This window comes from Aquarana catesbeiana, linkage group LG06, assembly GCF_042186555.1.
Source record: "Aquarana catesbeiana isolate 2022-GZ linkage group LG06, ASM4218655v1, whole genome shotgun sequence".
In the NCBI taxonomy this organism is placed as follows: Eukaryota; Metazoa; Chordata; class Amphibia; order Anura; family Ranidae; genus Aquarana; species Aquarana catesbeiana.
Genome location: NC_133329.1, coordinates 383,244,320 through 383,262,316, shown reverse-complemented (window position 1 = coordinate 383,262,316; position 17,997 = coordinate 383,244,320). Strand labels below are relative to the sequence as shown.

Sequence of the window (17,997 nt, the reverse complement as noted above, 5' to 3'; positions counted from 1 at the left end):
GATTTCCTGTCTAGTAGACACAACGGAAAAGAAGAAAATTTCTCCAGAAACAACTATCAGAAGTGTCCCCAATGGAAGATTTTCCCTTTAAACCTGTTCTAGTGAAAACTAAAAATTTGGATTCCACCCCCCCCAAAAAAAAAAAAGTTTAGATACACTTAACAGCAATAGTATAAAGTACACCTTTTATAGATTTACAGTACCTGAACAACATGAAAGAGATCAAAGATCACCAGGGTCAGGGCCGTCTTTAAGGCAGGGCAAAAGGGGCAGCTGCCCTGGGCCCTGTCATTGTTGTGGGGCCCAAAGCAGCTGCCTCATACTTGCCAACTTTCCCAGTTTAAATTCCCTCATCCCATGAGGTTTTAGTCTCATGCTGTGTCCTAATATCTCAGTGTGAAGTTCTGTTATTAATGCTGCCCAGCTCTGTCTTGTTGTTGTGTACAGATGACTCACCTGCAGACCCTGTGTTTACATATAAATACCGGCATTGTTATGTAAATAGCAGCGGCATTTATATGTAAATAGTGGCAGACCGGCAGGATTCTATGGAAACAGAGGTGGTATTCATATGTATATCATGTCCCCCTGAGGTTATATCCACCATCACCTATACTGAATGCTACCCACTGGGGAGATAAAGGGGCATGCTTGAAAGTCCTGCCTACAACTTTGGTCATTAAGCCTATTATCAGCCTGTTCTGCAAAGGTAAGAAAATTAGTGGGGGAAGGTAGAGTGTGGTGTGCAGAGGAAGGCAGAGAAGGAATTGCAGTTTGGGGTGCACAGGTGAGCAAGGTTCAGTCCATGGTGTGCAGCCAGTGAGGAGATGATGTGCTGTAACCTCTAGCAACCAATCAGTAAGCAGTAATGATGTGCAGTAACCAATCAGTGAGCAGTATTGATGTACAGTAATCTCTAGCAACCAATCAACAAGCAGAAATCATGTGCTGTAACCTCTAGCAACTAATCAGTGAGCCGAAATGTTTGCTGTAACCTCTAGCAACCAGTCAGTGAGCGGTAATGATACACTGTAACCTCTGGCAACCAATCGCAATCACTGTCTGATCTGATTCAGTAAACTGATTTTGAGTTTAGCTGCTATTTATTATATGTCACAGAGCAGGTGCAGTGCAAAACTGCATAGGGGGCCCCCAAGAAAATTTTTGCCCAGGGTCGAATCAATATTAAAGACGGCCCTGACCGGGGTTCAACGCCCTGTTTTTTTTTTTTTTTTTTTAAGAAATTAAATAGCAAGACCTAACTAAATAGCAATGAAAACTTGAATGAACAATGAAAAATAGAATAAAACAAATGGCACTGTAAAAATAAAAACTCAGGCTTTTGTTTTGCGCAAATTCTCACGTATTTGCATGCACAATACCTTCCTAAGGAAAATGCATTCATATTTATGCTCGTATGTGCATGTTTGTGTGCATATGCGTGTATTTGCACACACCAGCGCAAAATACTGACCAGGAACATATATTTTTCATTTTTTTTTTTTTACTCAAGAATACGCAGCATTTGTTTACTAACCTGTGTATAAGGATGAGCCGAAACCCAACCCCCCCCCGGTTCGGTTCGCACCAGAACTTGCGAACAGACCAAAACTTTGCACGAACGTTAGAACCCCATTGAAGTCTATGGGACTCGAACGTTCGAAATCAAAAGTGCTCATTTTAAAGGCTAATTTGCATGGTATTGTCCTAAAAAGGGTTTGGGGACCCAGGTCTTGCCCCAGGGGACATGTATCAATGCAAAAAAAAGTTTTAAAAACTGCAGTTTTTTTGGGAGCAGTGATTTTAATAATGCTGAAAGTCAAACAATAAAAGTGTAATATTCCTTTAAATTTCGTACCTGGGGGTGTCTATAGTATGCCCCCCTGGTGACCCCTGCCCCCCTCTGACGCACAGGGACTTGACGGTGACTTCCCTGTGGCATTCCCCGTGACGTCAGAGGGGGTCATCTATTACATAACGGGTGACCCCGCCCCCCTCTGACGTTACGGGGAATGCCACAGAGAAGTCCCCGTGCGTCAGAGGGGGGCGGGGTCACCGGGTGGCCCCGCCCTCCGTTATTTAAGAACCGTCAGAAGACGAGAAGCGCCACACAGCGGGAGCCTCCCATGGTTGCGGAGCGGCCCGGGAAGAAGATGAAGGGAAGAAGACGCCGCGGAGGAAGATGCCGGACAAGAACACTGGAGGAAGAACCAGAAGAACCAGAAGAAGAAGAAGATGGAGGAAGAAACCGAAAAAGAAGATAGAAGAATGAAGATAGAAGAAAGAAGATGGAAAGAAGAAGCATTTAAATAAAGGAATTGTCAAAAACTGTCTCTTGTCATTTTTAACATTTTTGACAGTTTTTGTGTGAAATAGTAGGGGTACTTTTGTACCCCCTTACCATTTCACACAGGGGGGGGGCCGGGATCTGGGGGTCCCCTTGTTAAAGGGGGCTTCCAGATTCCGATAAGCCCCCCGCTCGCAGACCCCCACAACCACCGGCCAAGGGTTGTGGGGATGAGGCCCTTGTCCTTATGAACATGGGGACAAGGTGCTTTGCGGGGGGACCCCAAAGCACTCTCCCAATGTTGAGGGCATGTGGCCTGGTACGGTTCAGGGGGGGGGTTCTCTCGCCCCCCCCCTCTTTTCCTGTGGCCTGCCAGGTTGCATGCTCGGATAAGGGTCTGGTATGGATTTTTGGGGGACCCCACGCCAATTTTTAAAAAAATTTTGGTGCGGGGTTTCCCTTAATATCCATACCAGACCTGAAGGGCCTGGTATGGAATTTAGGGAGACCCCCCACGCCAGTTTTTTTTTTCATTTTGGTTCGGGGTTCCCCTGTGGAGAAATCCCATGCCGTTTTTATCAATGAACCTTTATGTGTATTGTCGGACCAGCAATTCATTAATAGCCGCGAGTAGTTTTAAATTACTTTTTTCCTTTGAAATGTCATTTTGCTGTCAGACTGTTCTAAACACGGGAAACATGCGCCCCTTTACAGGCATACTATAGACACCCCCCATGTACGAAATTTAAAGGAATATTACACTTTTATTGTTTGACCTTAAGCATTATTAAAATCACTGCTCCCGAAAAAAACGGCTGTTTTTAAAATTTTTTTTTGCATTGATCCATGTCCCCCAGGGCAGGACCCAGGTCCCCAAACCCTTTTTATGACAATACCATGCATAAAAGCCTTTAAAATTAGCACCTTTTGATTTCTCCCATAGACTTTTAAAGGGTGTTCCGCGGCTTTTGAATTTGCCGCAAACATCCCAAATTGTTCGCTGTTCGGCGAACTGGCGAACAGCCGACGAACTCAAAGCTCATCCCTACCTGTGTATACAGGCACAAGTGGGCTGCATTTTAGAAAAAAAAGCACTATACTGAGCTTTTTAAAGCTACAGTATGCAAGAGGCCTAAAAGTGGACAGTGTCAGTAGGGCAGAGGATGATGTATAAACTATGTCAGTAGGCCAGTGGATGGTGTCAGTAAAGCAATGGACATGTCAGTAGGGCAGAGGACACTGTCAGTAGGGCAGAAGATGGTGTCAGTAAAGCAGTGGACATGTCAATAGGACAGAGGACAGTGTCAGTAGGGCAGCAGATGGTGTCAGTAACGCAGTGGAAATGTCAGTAGGACAGAGGAGGGTGTCGGTAGGGCAGTGGACATGTCAGTAGGGCAGAGGAGGGTCTCAGTAGAGCAGTGGACATGTCAGTAGGGCAGAGGACACTGTCAGTAGGGCAGCAGACTGTGTCAGTAAAGCAGTGGACATGTCAGTAGGACAGAGGACAGTGTCAGTAGGGCAGAGGAGGATGTCAGTAGGGCGGTGGACAGTGTCAGTAGGGCAGAGGAGGTAGTCAGTAAAGCAGTGGACATGTCAGTAGGGCAGTGCATGATATCAGTCAGTAGAGTGGTGAGCAGTGTCAGTAGAGTGTTGAATAGTGTCAGTAGAGCAGTGGATGGTGTCAGTAGAACAGAGGATGATGTCAGTCGTTTTTTATTTTTTTATCATTTTTTTTTTTACAATTTTTTTTTTTTTACAGTTATATTTTTTATTATGTTTTACAATATTTTTAGCAGCCCTGTTGGGGGTTTTGGTGAAATATCTTGGGTCTAAACAGATCCCTGATGTCTCACTTTTGAGACAGAGAAAGGAGATTGAGGACAGTCCTCAATCTCCATCTCTGCGGCCTCAGCTGCACAGAATGAATGAACGACAAGAGCTCTGCACAGTCTCCCTGTTCATTCACAAACGGAAACATACGTAACACAGTTTACTATGCTTTGGTTATGAATGAACACAGTGAGTGATCAGTACTGATTAGTACTGAAGAGCACCTAACCTGGTACTCAGTAGTCAGCTTTTTAAAAGTTATTAAAGATGCAAGCATTCAGACTGATGGTTCCCAAAAAAGTGTCAAAAGTGTCAGTTAGGTGTCCTATTTGTCCGCCGCAATATCTCAGTCCCGCTATAAGTCGCTAATCACCGCCATTACTAGTATTGAAAATAAATGAAAATTCCATAAATATATTCCAAAGGTTGTAGGTGCTATAACTTTTGCGCAAACCAATCACTATGCGTTTATTGTGATTTTTGTTACCAAAAAATATGTAGTAGAATACATATTGCCCTAATTTGATGAAGAAATTAGATTTTTTACATTTTTTATTGAATATGTTTTATGGCAGAAAGTAAAAAAAATGTTTTATTTTTTTTCAAAATTGTCGGTCTTTTTTTTGTTTACAGCGCAAAAAATAGAAAAAACAGAGGTGATCAAAATACCACGAAAAGAAAGCTCTATTTGTGGGGAAAAAAGGATGTTAATTTTTATTTGGGTACAATGTAGCAGGACCGCGCAATTGTCAGTTAAAGTAGCGCAGTGCCGCATCGCAAAAATGCCCCGGTCAGGGAGGGGGGTAAACCTGCTGGAGCTGAAATGCAATTTTATTTCTTGAAAATCTGCGTTTGCTAAACCGCTGTGCGTATATCGTGCGACACAAAAATAGCAACAAGGAACATTTTACTCTCCAGGGCCTTTGCTTTCAGATAATATCTCATGTTTGGGGGTCCTAAGCCATTTTCTAGAAAAATAAAATGCTTATTTTTAATGTGTAGGATTGTCAGAGTGAGAGGTCAGCATTGTCTTGGGCAGGAATTGGTTAATAATAGAAAGCAGCTAATAATAGATAATAATAAAGGATTCTCATTGGCCACTGAGGAGAGCTGTGATTGGAGGATGCTCGGTGTGTTATGAAGGAAATGTCCGGAAATAAACCTCTAGCCTCAGCCAGCGTCTGTCACCATGACAACAAGCTAGGGGGCGTGCCTCTGCTAGGACGCGGTGTAATCTATTTCTCTGGGTGTGGCTTCTACACCGCCCTGCCCTTTGGGGGGGCGTTCCTGGACGCCCTGTCAGTGCTGAGGGGGTGTACGTACGGCGTAATGACGTCTTGTTGGTTCTGTCCGCTTCGTCATCGCTGTGTGTCCGAATCGCTGTGATAGGAGTCGGGGGAGGGAGCTCGCCAGACCGCGGACATGCTGTGGTTTCAGGGCTCCATCCCGGAGGCCATAGCCGCGGCCAAGGCGAAGCGCTCCATATTCGTTGTCTTTGTGGCGGGTGAGGATAAGCGTGTGTCTGACTGGGGAGGGTGCAATCCTCAGTGTGGACTGCCGGGGCACTTCCGGGACAAATGACAGAGAGACACGGGGTGTCCAAAACTAGGACCTGGACTGAGAGAGGGGAGAGAGAGACCGGGTCGGAGAGAGAGGGGGGGAGAGAGAGACCGGGGTCCGGGAGAGAGGGGGGGAGAGAGAGACCGGGGGTCCGGGAGAGAGGGGGGGGAGAGAGAGACCGGGGTCAGAGAGAGAGGGGGGAGAGAGAGACCGGGGTCCGGGAGAGAGGGGGGGAGAGAGAGAGACCGGGGTCCGGGAGAGAGGGGGGGAGAGAGAGACCGGGGTCCGGGAGAGAGGGGGGGAGAGAGAGGGGGGAGAGAGAGACCGGGGTCCGGGAGAGAGGGGGGGAGAGAGAGGGGGGAGAGAGAGACCGGGGTCCGGGAGAGAGGGGGGGGGGAGAGAGAGACCGGGGTCCGGGGAGAGAGGGGGGGGGAGAGAGAGACCGGGGTCCGGGAGAGAGAGGGGGGGGGGAGAGAGAGACCGGGGTCCGGGAGAGAGAGGGGGGGGGAGAGAGAGACCGGGGTCCGGGAGAGAGAGGGGGGGGGAGAGAGAGACCGGGGTCCGGGAGAGAGAGGGGAGAGAGAGACCGGGGTCCGGGAGAGAGGGGGGGGAGAGAGAGACCGGGGTTCGGGAGAGAGGGGGGGGAGAGAGAGACCGGGGTCCGGGAGAGAGGGGGGGAGAGAGAGACCGGGGTCCGGGAGAGAGGGGGGGAGAGAGAGACCGGGGTCCGGGAGAGAGGGGGGGAGAGAGAGACCGGGGGTCCGGGAGAGAGGGGGGGAGAGAGAGACCGGGGTCCGGAGAGAGGGGGGGAGAGAGAGACCGGGGTCCGGGAGAGAGGGGGGGAGAGAGAGACCGGGGTCCGGGAGAGAGGGGGGGAGAGAGAGACCGGGGTCCGGGAGAGAGGGGGGGAGAGAGAGACCGGGGTCCGGGAGAGAGGGGGGGAGAGAGAGACCGGGGTCCGGGAGAGAGGGGGGGAGAGAGAGACCGGGGTCCGGGAGAGAGGGGGGGAGAGAGAGACCGGGGTCCGGGAGAGAGGGGGGGAGAGAGAGACCGGGGTCCGGGAGAGGAGGGGGGGGAGAGAGAGACCGGGGTCCGGGAGAGGAGGGGGGGGAGAGAGAGACCGGGGTCCGGGAGAGGAGGGGGGGAGAGAGAGACCGGGGTCCGGGGAGAGAGAGACCGGGGTCCGGGAGAGAGGGGGGGAGAGAGAGACCGGGGTCCGGGAGAGAGAGACCGGGGTCCGGGAGAGAGGGGGGGGAGAGAGGACCGGGGTCCGGGAGAGAGGGGGGGAGAGAGACCGGGGTCCGGGAGAGAGGGGGGGAGAGAGACCGGGGTCCGGGAGAGAGGGGGGGGAGAGAGAGACCGGGGTCCGGAGAGAGGGGGGGGAGAGAGAGACCGGGGTCCGGGAGAGAGGGGGGGGGAGAGAGAGACCGGGGTCCGGGAGAGAGGGGGGGAGAGAGAGACCGGGGTCCGGGAGAGAGGGGGGGAGAGAGAGGACCGGGGTCCGGGAGAGAGGGGGGGAGAGAGAGACCGGGGTCCGGGAGAGAGGGGGGGGGAGAGAGAGACCGGGGTCCGGGAGAGAGGGGGGGGGAGAGAGAGACCGGGGTCCGGGAGAGAGGGGGGGGGAGAGAGAGACCGGGGTCCGGGAGAGGGGGGGGGAGAGAGAGACCGGGGTCCGGGAGAGAGGGGGGGGGAGAGAGAGACCGGGGTCCGGGAGAGAGACCGGGGTCCGGGAGAGAGGGGGGGGAGAGAGAGACCGGGGTCCGGGAGAGAGACCGGGGTCGGGAGAGGGGGGGGAGAGAGAGACCGGGGTCCGGAGAGAGGGGGGAGAGAGAGACACCGGGGTAGGGGAGAGAGGGGGGGAGAGAGAGACCGGGGTCCGGGAGAGAGGGGGGGAGAGAGAGACCGGGGTCCGGGAGAGAGGGGGGGAGAGAGAGACCGGGGTCCGGGAGAGAGGGGGGGAGAGAGAGACCGGGGTCCGGGAGAGAGGGGGGGAGAGAGAGACCGGGGTCCGGGAGAGAGGGGGGGGAGAGAGAGACCGGGGTCCGGGAGAGAGGGGGGGAGAGAGAGACCGGGGTCCGGGAGAGAGGGGGGGAGAGAGAGACCGGGGTCCGGGAGAGAGGGGGGGAGAGAGAGACCGGGGTCCGGGAGAGAGAGACCGGGGTCCGGGAGAGAGGGTCCGGGAGAGAGGGACCGGGGTCCGGGAGAGGGGGGGGAGAGAGGGACCGGGGTCCGGGAGAGGGGGGGGAGAGAGAGACCGGGGTCCGGGAGAGGGGGGGGAGAGAGAGACCGGGGTCCGGGAGAGAGGGGGGAGAGAGAGGGACCGGGGTCGGGGAGAGAGGGACCGGGGTCGGGGAGAGACCGGGGTGGGGGGGGAGAGAGAGGGGGGGGGGAGAGAGAGACCGGGGTCCGGGAGAGAGGGGGGGGAGAGAGAGACCGGGGTAGGGGAGAGAGGGGGGGAGAGAGAGACCGGGGTCCGGGAGAGAGAGACCGGGGTCCGGGAGAGAGGGACCGGGGTCCGGGAGAGAGGGGGGGAGAGAGAGACCGGGGTCCGGGGGAGAGGGGGGGAGAGAGAGAGAGAGGGGGGGAGAGAGAGACCGGGGTCCGGGAGAGACCGGGGTCCGGGAGAGTGAGGGGGGGGAGAGAGAGACCGGGGTCCGGGAGAGAGAGAGGGGGGGGAGAGAGAGACCGGGGTCCGGGAGAGAGAGAGGGGGGGAGAGAGAGACCGGGGTCCGGGAGAGAGAGAGGGGGGGAGAGAGAGACCGGGGTCCGGGAGAGAGAGAGGGGGGGGAGAGAGAGACCGGGGTCCGGGAGAGAGGGGGGGGAGAGAGAGACCGGGGTCCGGGAGAGAGGGGGGGGAGAGAGAGACCGGGGTCCGGGAGAGAGGGGGGGAGAGAGAGAGACCGGGGTCCGGGAGAGAGGGGGGGGAGAGAGAGACCGGGGTCCGGGAGAGAGGGGGGGGAGAGAGAGGACCGGGGTCCGGGAGAGAGAGGGGGGAGAGAGAGACCGGGTCCGGGAGAGAGAGGGGGGAGAGAGAGACCGGGGTCCGGGAGAGAGGGGGGGGGGGAGAGAGACCGGGGTCCGGGAGAGAGGGGGGGGAGAGAGACCGGGGTCCGGGAGAGAGGGGGGGGGAGAGAGACCGGGGTCCGGGAGAGAGGGGGGGGGAGAGAGACCGGGGTCCGGGAGAGAGGGGGGGGAGAGAGAGACCGGGGTCCGGGAGAGAGAGACCGGGGTCCGGGAGAGGGGGGGGGGGGAGAGAGACCGGGGTCCGGGAGAGATAGACCGGGGTCCGGGAGAGGGGGGGGGAGAGAGACCGGGTCCGGGAGAGAGAGACCGGGGTCCGGGAGAGAGGGGGGAGGGAGAGAGAGACCGGGGTCCGGGAGAGAGGGGGGAGGGAGAGAGAGACCGGGGTCCGGGAGAGAGGGGGGAGGGAGAGAGAGACCGGGGTCCGGGAGAGAGGGGGGGAGAGAGAGACCGGGGTCCGGGAGAGAGGGGGGGGAGAGAGAGACCGGGGTCCGGGAGAGAGGGGGGGAGAGAGAGACCGGGGTCCGGGAGAGAGAGACCGGGGTCCGGAGAGAGGGGGGGAGAGAGAGACCGGGGTCCGGGAGAGAGGGGGGGGAGAGAGAGACCGGGGTCCGGGAGAGAGGGGGGGAGAGAGAGACCGGGGTCCGGGAGAGAGGGGGGGAGAGAGAGACCGGGGTCCGGGAGAGGGGGGGAGAGAGAGACCGGGGTCCGGGAGAGGGGGGGAGAGAGAGACCGGGGTCCGGGAGAGGGGGGGGAGAGAGAGGACCGGGGTCCGGGAGAGGGGGGGGAGAGAGAGACCGGGGTCCGGGAGAGGGGGAGGAGAGAGAGACCGGGGTCCGGGAGAGGGGGAGGAGAGAGAGACCGGGGTCCGGGAGAGGGGGAGGAGAGAGAGACCGGGGTCCGGGAGAGGGGGAGGAGAGAGAGACCGGGGTCCGGGAGAGGGGGAGGAGAGAGAGACCGGGGTCCGGGAGAGAGGGGGGGGAGAGAGAGACCGGGGTCGGGGAGAGAGAGAGGGGGGGGAGAGAGAGACCGGGGTCGGGGAGAGAGAGAGGGGGGGGAGAGAGAGACCGGGGTCCGGGAGAGAGGGAGGGGGGGGAGAGAGAGACCGGGGTCCGGGAGAGAGAGGGGGGGGAGAGAGAGACCGGGAGAGGGGGGGGAGAGAGAGGACCGGGGTCCGGGAGAGGGGGAGGAGAGAGAGACCGGGGTCCGGGAGAGGGGGAGGAGAGAGAGACCGGGGTCCGGGAGAGAGGGGGGGGAGAGAGAGACCGGGGTCGGGAGAGAGAGAGGGGGGGGAGAGAGAGACCGGGGTCGGGGAGAGAGAGAGGGGGGGAGAGAGAGACCGGGGTCCGGGAGAGAGGGAGGGGGGGGAGAGAGAGACCGGGGTCCGGGAGAGAGAGGGGGGGGGAGAGAGAGACCGGGAGAGGGGGGGGGAGAGAGAGACCGGGGTCCGGGAGAGAGGGGGGGGAGAGAGAGACCGGGGTCCGGGAGAGAGGGGGGGGAGAGAGAGACCGGGTCTGGGAGAGAGGGGGGGAGAGAGAGACCGGGGTCCGGGAGAGAGGGGGGAGAGAGACCGGGGTCCGGGAGAGAGGGGGGGAGAGAGAGACCGGGGTCCGGGAGAGAGGGGGGGGAGAGAGAGACCGGGGTCCGGAGAGAGGGGGGGGAGAGAGAGACCGGGGTCCGGGAGAGAGGGGGGGGGAGAGAGAGACCGGGGTCCGGGAGAGAGGGGGGGAGAGAGAGACCGGGGTCCGGGAGAGAGGGGGGGAGAGAGAGACCGGGGTCCGGGAGAGAGGGGGGGGAGAGAGAGACCGGGGTCCGGGAGAGAGGGGGGGGAGAGAGAGACCGGGGTCCGGAGAGAGGGGGGGGAGAGAGAGACCGGGGTCCGGGAGAGAGGGGGGGGGAGAGAGAGACCGGGGTCCGGGGAGAGAGGGGGGAGAGAGAGAGACCGGGGTCCGGGAAGAGGGGGGGAGAGAGAGACCGGGGTCCGGGAGAGAGGGGGGGAGAGAGAGACCGGGGTCCGGGAGAGAGGAGGGGGGGAGAGAGAGACCGGGGTCCGGGAGAGAGGAGGGGGGGGGAGAGAGACCGGGGTCCGGGAGAGAGGGGGGGAGAGAGAGAGAGACCGGGGTCCGGGAGAGAGGGGGGGGGAGAGAGAGACCGGGGTCCGGGAGAGAGGGGGAGAGAGAGACCGGGGTCCGGAGAGAGGGGGGAGAGAGAGACCGGGGTCCGGGAGAGAGGGGGGAGAGAGAGACCGGGGTCCGGGAGAGAGGGGGGGGAGAGAGAGACCGGGGTCCGGGAGAGAGGGGGGGGAGAGAGAGACCGGGGTCCGGGAGAGAGGGGGGGGGAGAGAGAGACCGGGGTAGGGGAGAGAGGGGGGGAGAGAGAGACCGGGGTCCGGGAGAGAGGGGGGGAGAGAGAGACCGGGGTCCGGGAGAGAGGGGGGGAGAGAGAGACCGGGGTCCGGGAGAGAGGGGGGGAGAGAGACCGGGGTCCGGGAGAGAGGAGGGGGGGAGAGAGAGACCGGGTCCGGGAGAGAGGGGGGGAGAGAGACCGGGGTCCGGGAGAGAGGGGGGGAGAGAGAGACCGGGGTCCGGGAGAGAGGGGGGGAGAGAGAGAGGGGGGAGAGAGAGACCGGGGTCCGGGGAGAGAGGGGGGGAGAGAGAGAGGGGGAGAGAGAGACCGGGGTCCGGGAGAGAGGGGGGGGGGGGAGAGAGAGACCGGGGTCCGGGAGAGAGGGGGGGGAGAGAGAGACCGGGGTCCGGGAGAGAGGGGGGGAGAGAGGGGGGGGAGAGAGAGACCGGGGTCCGGAGAGAGGGGGGGAGAGAGAGACCGGGGTCCGGGAGAGAGGGGGGGGGAGAGAGAGACCGGGGTCCGGGAGAGAGGGGGGGGGAGAGAGAGACCGGGGTCCGGGAGAGAGGGGGGGGGGAGAGAGAGACCGGGGTCCGGGAGAGAGGGGGGGGGAGAGAGAGACCGGGGTCCGGGAGAGAGAGGGGGGGGGAGAGAGAGACCGGGGTCCGGGAGAGAGAGGGGGGGGAGAGAGAGACCGGGGTCCGGGAGAGAGAGGGGGAGAGAGAGACCGGGGTCCGGGAGAGAGGGGGGAGAGAGAGACCGGGGTCCGGGAGAGAGGGGGGGAGAGAGAGACCGGGGTCCGGGAGAGAGGGGGGGAGAGAGAGACCGGGGTCCGGGAGAGAGGGGGGGAGAGAGAGACCGGGGTCCGGGAGAGAGGGGGGGAGAGAGAGACCGGGTCCGGGAGAGGAGGGGGGGGAGAGAGAGACCGGGGTCCGGGAGAGGAGGGGGGGAGAGAGAGACCGGGGTCCGGGGAGAGAGAGGACCGGGGTCCGGGAGAGAGGGGGGGAGAGAGAGACCGGGGTCCGGGAGAGAGAGACCGGGGTCCGGGAGAGAGGGGGGGGAGAGAGACCGGGGTCCGGGAGAGAGGGGGGGGAGAGAGACCGGGGTCCGGGAGAGAGGGGGGGGAGAGAGACCGGGGTCCGGGAGAGAGGGGGGGAGAGAGACCGGGGTCCGGGAGAGAGGGGGGGGAGAGAGAGACCGGGGTCCGGGAGAGAGGGGGGGAGAGAGAGACCGGGGTCCGGGAGAGAGGGGGGGAGAGAGAGACCGGGGTCCGGGAGAGAGGGGGGGAGAGAGAGACCGGGGTCCGGGAGAGAGGGGGGGGAGAGAGAGACCGGGGTCCGGGGAGAGAGGGGGGGAGAGAGAGACCGGGGTCCGGGAGAGAGGGGGGGAGAGAGAGACCGGGGTCCGGGAGAGAGGGGGGGGGAGAGAGAGACCGGGGTCCGGGAGAGGGGGGGGAGAGAGAGACCGGGGTCCGGGAGAGGGGGGGGGAGAGAGAGACCGGGGTCCGGGAGAGAGGGGGGGGAGAGAGAGACCGGGGTCCGGGAGAGAGACCGGGGTCCGGGAGAGAGGGGGGGGAGAGAGAGACCGGGGTCCGGGAGAGAGACCGGGGTCCGGGAGAGGGGGGGGAGAGAGAGACCGGGGTCCGGGAGAGAGGGGGGGAGAGAGAGACACGGGGTAGGGGAGAGAGGGGGGGAGAGAGAGACCGGGGTAGGGGAGAGAGGGGGGGAGAGAGAGACCGGGGTCCGGGAGAGAGGGGGGGAGAGAGAGACCGGGGTCCGGGAGAGAGGGGGGGAGAGAGAGACCGGGGTCCGGAGAGAGGGGGGGAGAGAGAGACCGGGGTCCGGGAGAGAGGGGGGGGAGAGAGAGACCGGGGTCCGGGAGAGAGGGGGGGGAGAGAGAGACCGGGGTCCGGGAGAGAGGGGGGGAGAGAGAGACCGGGGTCCGGGAGAGAGGGGGGGAGAGAGAGACCGGGGTCCGGGAGAGAGGGGGGGAGAGAGAGACCGGGGTCCGGAGAGAGGGGGGGAGAGAGAGACCGGGGTCCGGGAGAGAGGGACCGGGGTCCGGGAGAGGGGGGGGAGAGAGAGACCGGGGTCCGGGAGAGAGGGGGGAGAGAGAGACCGGGGTCCGGGAGAGAGGGGGGAGAGAGAGGGACCGGGGTCGGGGAGAGAGGGACCGGGGTCGGGGAGAGACCGGGGTGGGGGGGAGAGAGAGGGGGGGGAGAGAGAGACCGGGGTCCGGGAGAGAGGGGGGGGGAGAGAGAGACCGGGGTAGGGGAGAGAGGGGGGGGAGAGAGAGACCGGGGTCCGGGAGAGAGAGACCGGGGTCCGGGAGAGAGGGACCGGGGTCCGGGAGAGAGGGGGGGAGAGAGAGACACCGGGGTCCGGGGAGAGGGGGGGAGAGAGAGAGAGAGGGGGGGAGAGAGAGACCGGGGTCCGGGAGAGACCGGGGTCCGGGAGAGAGTGAGGGGGGGAGAGAGAGACCGGGGTCCGGGAGAGAGAGAGGGGGAGAGAGAGAGACCGGGGTCCGGGAGAGAGAGAGGGGGGGAGAGAGAGACCGGGGTCCGGGAGAGAGGGGGGGGGAGAGAGAGACCGGGGTCCGGGAGAGAGGGGGGGGAGAGAGAGACCGGGTCCGGGAGAGAGGGGGGGGAGAGAGAGACCGGGGTCCGGGAGAGAGAGGGGGGAGAGAGAGACCGGGGTCCGGGAGAGAGAGGGGGGAGAGAGAGACCGGGGTCCGGGAGAGAGGGGGGGAGAGAGACCGGGGTCCGGGAGAGGGGGGGGGAGAGAGAGACCGGGGTCCGGGAGAGAGAGACCGGGGTCCGGGAGAGGGGGGGGGAGAGAGACCGGGGTCCGGGAGAGATAGACCGGGGTCCGGGAGAGGGGGGGGGGGAGAGAGACCCGGGGTCCGGGAGAGAGACCGGGGTCCGGGAGAGAGGGGGGGAGGGAGAGAGAGACCGGGGTTCCGGAGAGAGGGGGGAGGGAGAGAGAGACCGGGGTCCGGGAGAGAGGGGGGAGGGAGAGAGAGACCGGGGTCCGGGAGAGAGGGGGGGAGAGAGAGACCGGGGTCCGGGAGAGAGGGAGGGAGAGAGAGACCGGGGTCCGGGGAGAGAGAGACCGGGGTCCGGGAGAGAGGGGGGGGAGAGAGAGACCGGGGTCCGGGGAGAGAGGGGGGAGAGAGAGAGACCGGGGTAGGGGAGAGAGGGGGGGAGAGAGAGACCGGGGTCCGGGAGAGAGGGGGGGAGAGAGAGACCGGGGTCCGGGAGAGAGGGGGGGAGAGAGAGACCGGGGTCCGGGAGAGAGGGGGGGGAGAGAGACCGGGGTCCGGGAGAGAGGAGGGGGGGGAGAGAGAGACCGGGGTCCGGGAGAGAGGGGGGGGAGAGAGACCGGGGTCCGGGAGAGAGGGGGGGGAGAGAGAGACCGGGGTCCGGGAGAGAGGGGGGGGGAGAGAGACCGGGGTCAGAGAGAGAGGGGGGAGAGAGAGACCGGGGTCCGGGAGAGAGGGGGGGAGAGAGAGAGGGGGGAGAGAGAGACCGGGGTCCGGGAGAGAGGGGGGGGGAGAGAGAGACCGGGGTCCGGGAGAGAGGGGGGGGAGAGAGAGACCGGGGTCCGGAGAGAGGGGGGGGAGAGAGGGGGGGGGAGAGAGAGACCGGGGTCCGGGAGAGAGGGGGGGAGAGAGAGACCGGGGTCCGGGAGAGAGGGGGGGGAGAGAGAGACCGGGGTCCGGGAGAGAGAGGGGGGGGAGAGAGAGACCGGGGTCCGGGAGAGAGAGGGGGGGGGAGAGAGAGACCGGGGGTCCGGGAGAGAGAGGGGGGGGAGAGAGAGACCGGGGTCCGGGAGAGAGAGGGGAGAGAGAGACCGGGGTCCGGGAGAGAGGGGGGGAGAGAGAGACCGGGGTCCGGGAGAGAGGGGGGGGAGAGAGAGACCGGGGTCCGGGAGAGAGGGGGGGAGAGAGAGACCGGGGTCCCGGGAGAGGAGGGGGGGAGAGAGAGACCGGGGTCCGGGAGAGAGAGACCGGGGTCCGGGAGAGAGGGGGGGAGAGAGAGACCGGGGTCCGGGAGAGAGAGACCGGGGTCCGGGAGAGAGGGGGGGGAGAGAGACCGGGGTCCGGGAGAGAGGGGGGGGAGAGAGACCGGGGTCCGGGAGAGAGGGGGGGGAGAGAGGACCGGGGTCCGGGAGAGAGACCGGGGTCCGGGAGAGAGGGGGGGGGAGAGAGAGACCGGGGTCCGGGAGAGAGGGGGGGGAGAGAGAGACCGGGGTCCGGGAGAGAGGGGGGGAGAGAGAGACCGGGGGTCCGGGAGAGAGGGGGGGGAGAGAGAGACCGGGGTCCGGGAGAGAGGGGGGGAGAGAGAGACCGGGGTCCGGGAGAGAGAGGGGGGAGAGAGAGACCGGGGTCCGGGAGAGAGGGGGGGAGAGAGAGACCGGGGTCCGGGAGAGAGGGGGGGGGAGAGAGAGACCGGGGTCCGGGAGAGGGGGGGGGGAGAGAGAGACCGGGGTCCGGGAGAGAGGGGGGGAGAGAGAGACCGGGGTCCGGGAGAGAGACCGGGGTCCGGGAGAGAGGGGGGGAGAGAGAGACCGGGGTCGGGAGAGAGACCGGGGTCCGGGAGAGGGGGGGGAGAGAGAGACCGGGGTCCGGGAGAGAGGGGGGAGAGAGAGACACCGGGGTAGGGGAGAGAGGGGGGGAGAGAGAGACCGGGGTAGGGGAGAGAGGGGGGGAGAGAGAGACCGGGGTCCGGGAGAGAGGGGGGGAGAGAGAGACCGGGGTCCGGGAGAGAGGGGGGGAGAGAGAGACCGGGGTCCGGGAGAGAGGGGGGGAGAGAGAGACCGGGGTCCGGGAGAGAGGGGGGGGAGAGAGAGACCGGGGTCCGGGAGAGAGGGGGGGAGAGAGAGACCGGGGTCCGGGAGAGAGAGACCGGGGTCCGGGAGAGAGGGTCCGGGAGAGAGGGACCGGGGTCCGGGAGAGAGGGTCCGGGAGAGAGGGACCGGGGTCCGGGAGAGGGGGGGGGAGAGAGAGACCGGGGTCCGGGAGAGAGGGGGGAGAGAGAGACCGGGGTCCGGGAGAGAGGGGGGAGAGAGAGGGGACCGGGGTCGGGGAGAGAGGGACCGGGGTCGGAGAGAGACCGGGGTGGGGGGGAAGAGAGGGGGGGGAGAGAGAGACCGGGGTCCGGGAGAGAGGGGGGGGAGAGAGAGACCGGGGTAGGGGAGAGAGGGGGGGAGAGAGAGACCGGGGTCCGGGAGAGAGAGACCGGGGTCCGGGAGAGAGGGACCGGGGTCCGGGAGAGAGGGGGGGAGAGAGAGACCGGGGTCCGGGGGAGAGGGGGGGAGAGAGAGGAGAGAGGGGGGGAGAGAGAGACCGGGGTCCGGGAGAGACCGGGGTCCGGGAGAGAGTGAGGGGGGGGAGAGAGAGACCGGGGTCCGGGAGAGAGAGAGGGGGGGGAGAGAGAGACCGGGGTCCGGGAGAGAGAGAGGGGGGGGAGAGAGAGACCGGGGTCCGGGAGAGAGAGAGGGGGGGGGGAGAGAGAGACCGGGGTCCGGGAGAGAGAGAGGGGGGGAGAGAGAGACCGGGGTCCGGGAGAGAGAGAGGGGGGGAGAGAGAGACCGGGGTCCGGGAGAGAGAGAGGGGGGGAGAGAGAGACCGGGGTCCGGGAGAGAGGGGGGGAGAGAGAGACCGGGTCCGGGAGAGAGGGGGGGGGAGAGAGAGAGACCGGGGTCCGGGAGAGAGGGGGGGGAGAGAGAGACCGGGGTCCGGGAGAGAGGGGGGGGGAGAGAGAGACCGGGGTCCGGGAGAGAGAGGGGGGAGAGAGAGACCGGGGTCCGGGAGAGAGAGGGGGGAGAGAGAGACCGGGGTCCGGGAGAGAGAGGGGGGGAGAGAGAGACCGGGGTCCGGGAGAGAGGGGGGGGGAGAGAGACCGGGGTCCGGGAGAGAGGGGGGGAGAGAGAGACCGGGGTCCGGGAGAGAGAGACCGGGGTCCGGGAGAGGGGGGGGGGAGAGAGACCGGGGTCCGGGAGAGATAGACCGGGGTCCGGGAGAGGGGGGGGAGAGAGACCGGGGTCCGGGAGAGAGAGACCGGGGTCCGGGAGAGAGGGGGGAGGGAGAGAGAGACCGGGGTCCGGGAGAGAGGGGGGAGGGAGAGAGAGACCGGGGTCCGGAGAGAGGGGGGAGGGAGAGAGAGACCGGGGTCCGGGAGAGAGGGGGGGAGAGAGAGACCGGGGTCCGGGAGAGAGGGGGGGAGAGAGAGACCGGGGTCCGGGAGAGAGAGACCGGGGTCCGGGAGAGAGGGGGGGAGAGAGAGACCGGGGTCCGGGAGAGAGGGGGGGGAGAGAGAGACCGGGGTCCGGGAGAGAGGGGGGGGAGAGAGAGACCGGGGTCCGGGAGAGGGGGGGAGAGAGAGACCGGGGTCCGGGAGAGGGGGGGGAGAGAGAGACCGGGGTCCGGGAGAGGGGGGGGGAGAGAGAGACCGGGGTCCGGGAGAGGGGGGGGAGAGAGAGACCGGGGTCCGGGAGAGAGGGGGAGGAGAGAGAGACCGGGGTCGGGAGAGAGGGGGGGGAGAGAGAGACCGGGGTCGGGAGAGAGAGAGGGGGGGGAGAGAGAGACCGGGGTCGGGAGAGAGAGAGGGGGAGAGAGAGACCGGGTCCGGAGAGAGGGGAGGGGGGGAGAGAGAGACCGGGGTCCGGAGAGAGAGGGGGGGAGAGAGAGACCGGGAGAGGGGGGGGAGAGAGAGACCGGGGTCCGGGAGAGAGGGGGGGGAGAGAGAGACCGGGGTCCGGGAGAGAGGGGGGGGAGAGAGAGACCGGGTCTGGGAGAGAGGGGGGGAGAGAGAGACCGGGGTCCGGGAGAGAGGGGGGGAGAGAGAGACCGGGGTCCGGGAGAGAGGGGGGGAGAGAGAGACCGGGGTCCGGGAGAGAGGGGGGGGAGAGAGAGACCGGGGTCCGGGAGAGAGGGGGGGGAGAGAGAGACCGGGG

General features: G+C 63.9%; 1 protein-coding gene across 1 annotated transcript in view; it reads left to right on the top strand.

Moving 5' to 3' along the window:
• The first annotated feature begins 5,414 nt into the window (after nt 1–5,414).
• The window catches only part of UBXN4 (UBX domain protein 4), a 41,021-nt gene continuing 28,438 nt past the window's right edge, over nt 5,415–17,997 (top strand). Inside the window, exon 1 of the mRNA XM_073634263.1 lies at nt 5,415–5,621. Coding sequence (XP_073490364.1) covers nt 5,540–5,621 — 82 coding nt within the window. The 5' untranslated portion in view covers nt 5,415–5,539. The remainder of the gene's footprint in view (nt 5,622–17,997) is intronic.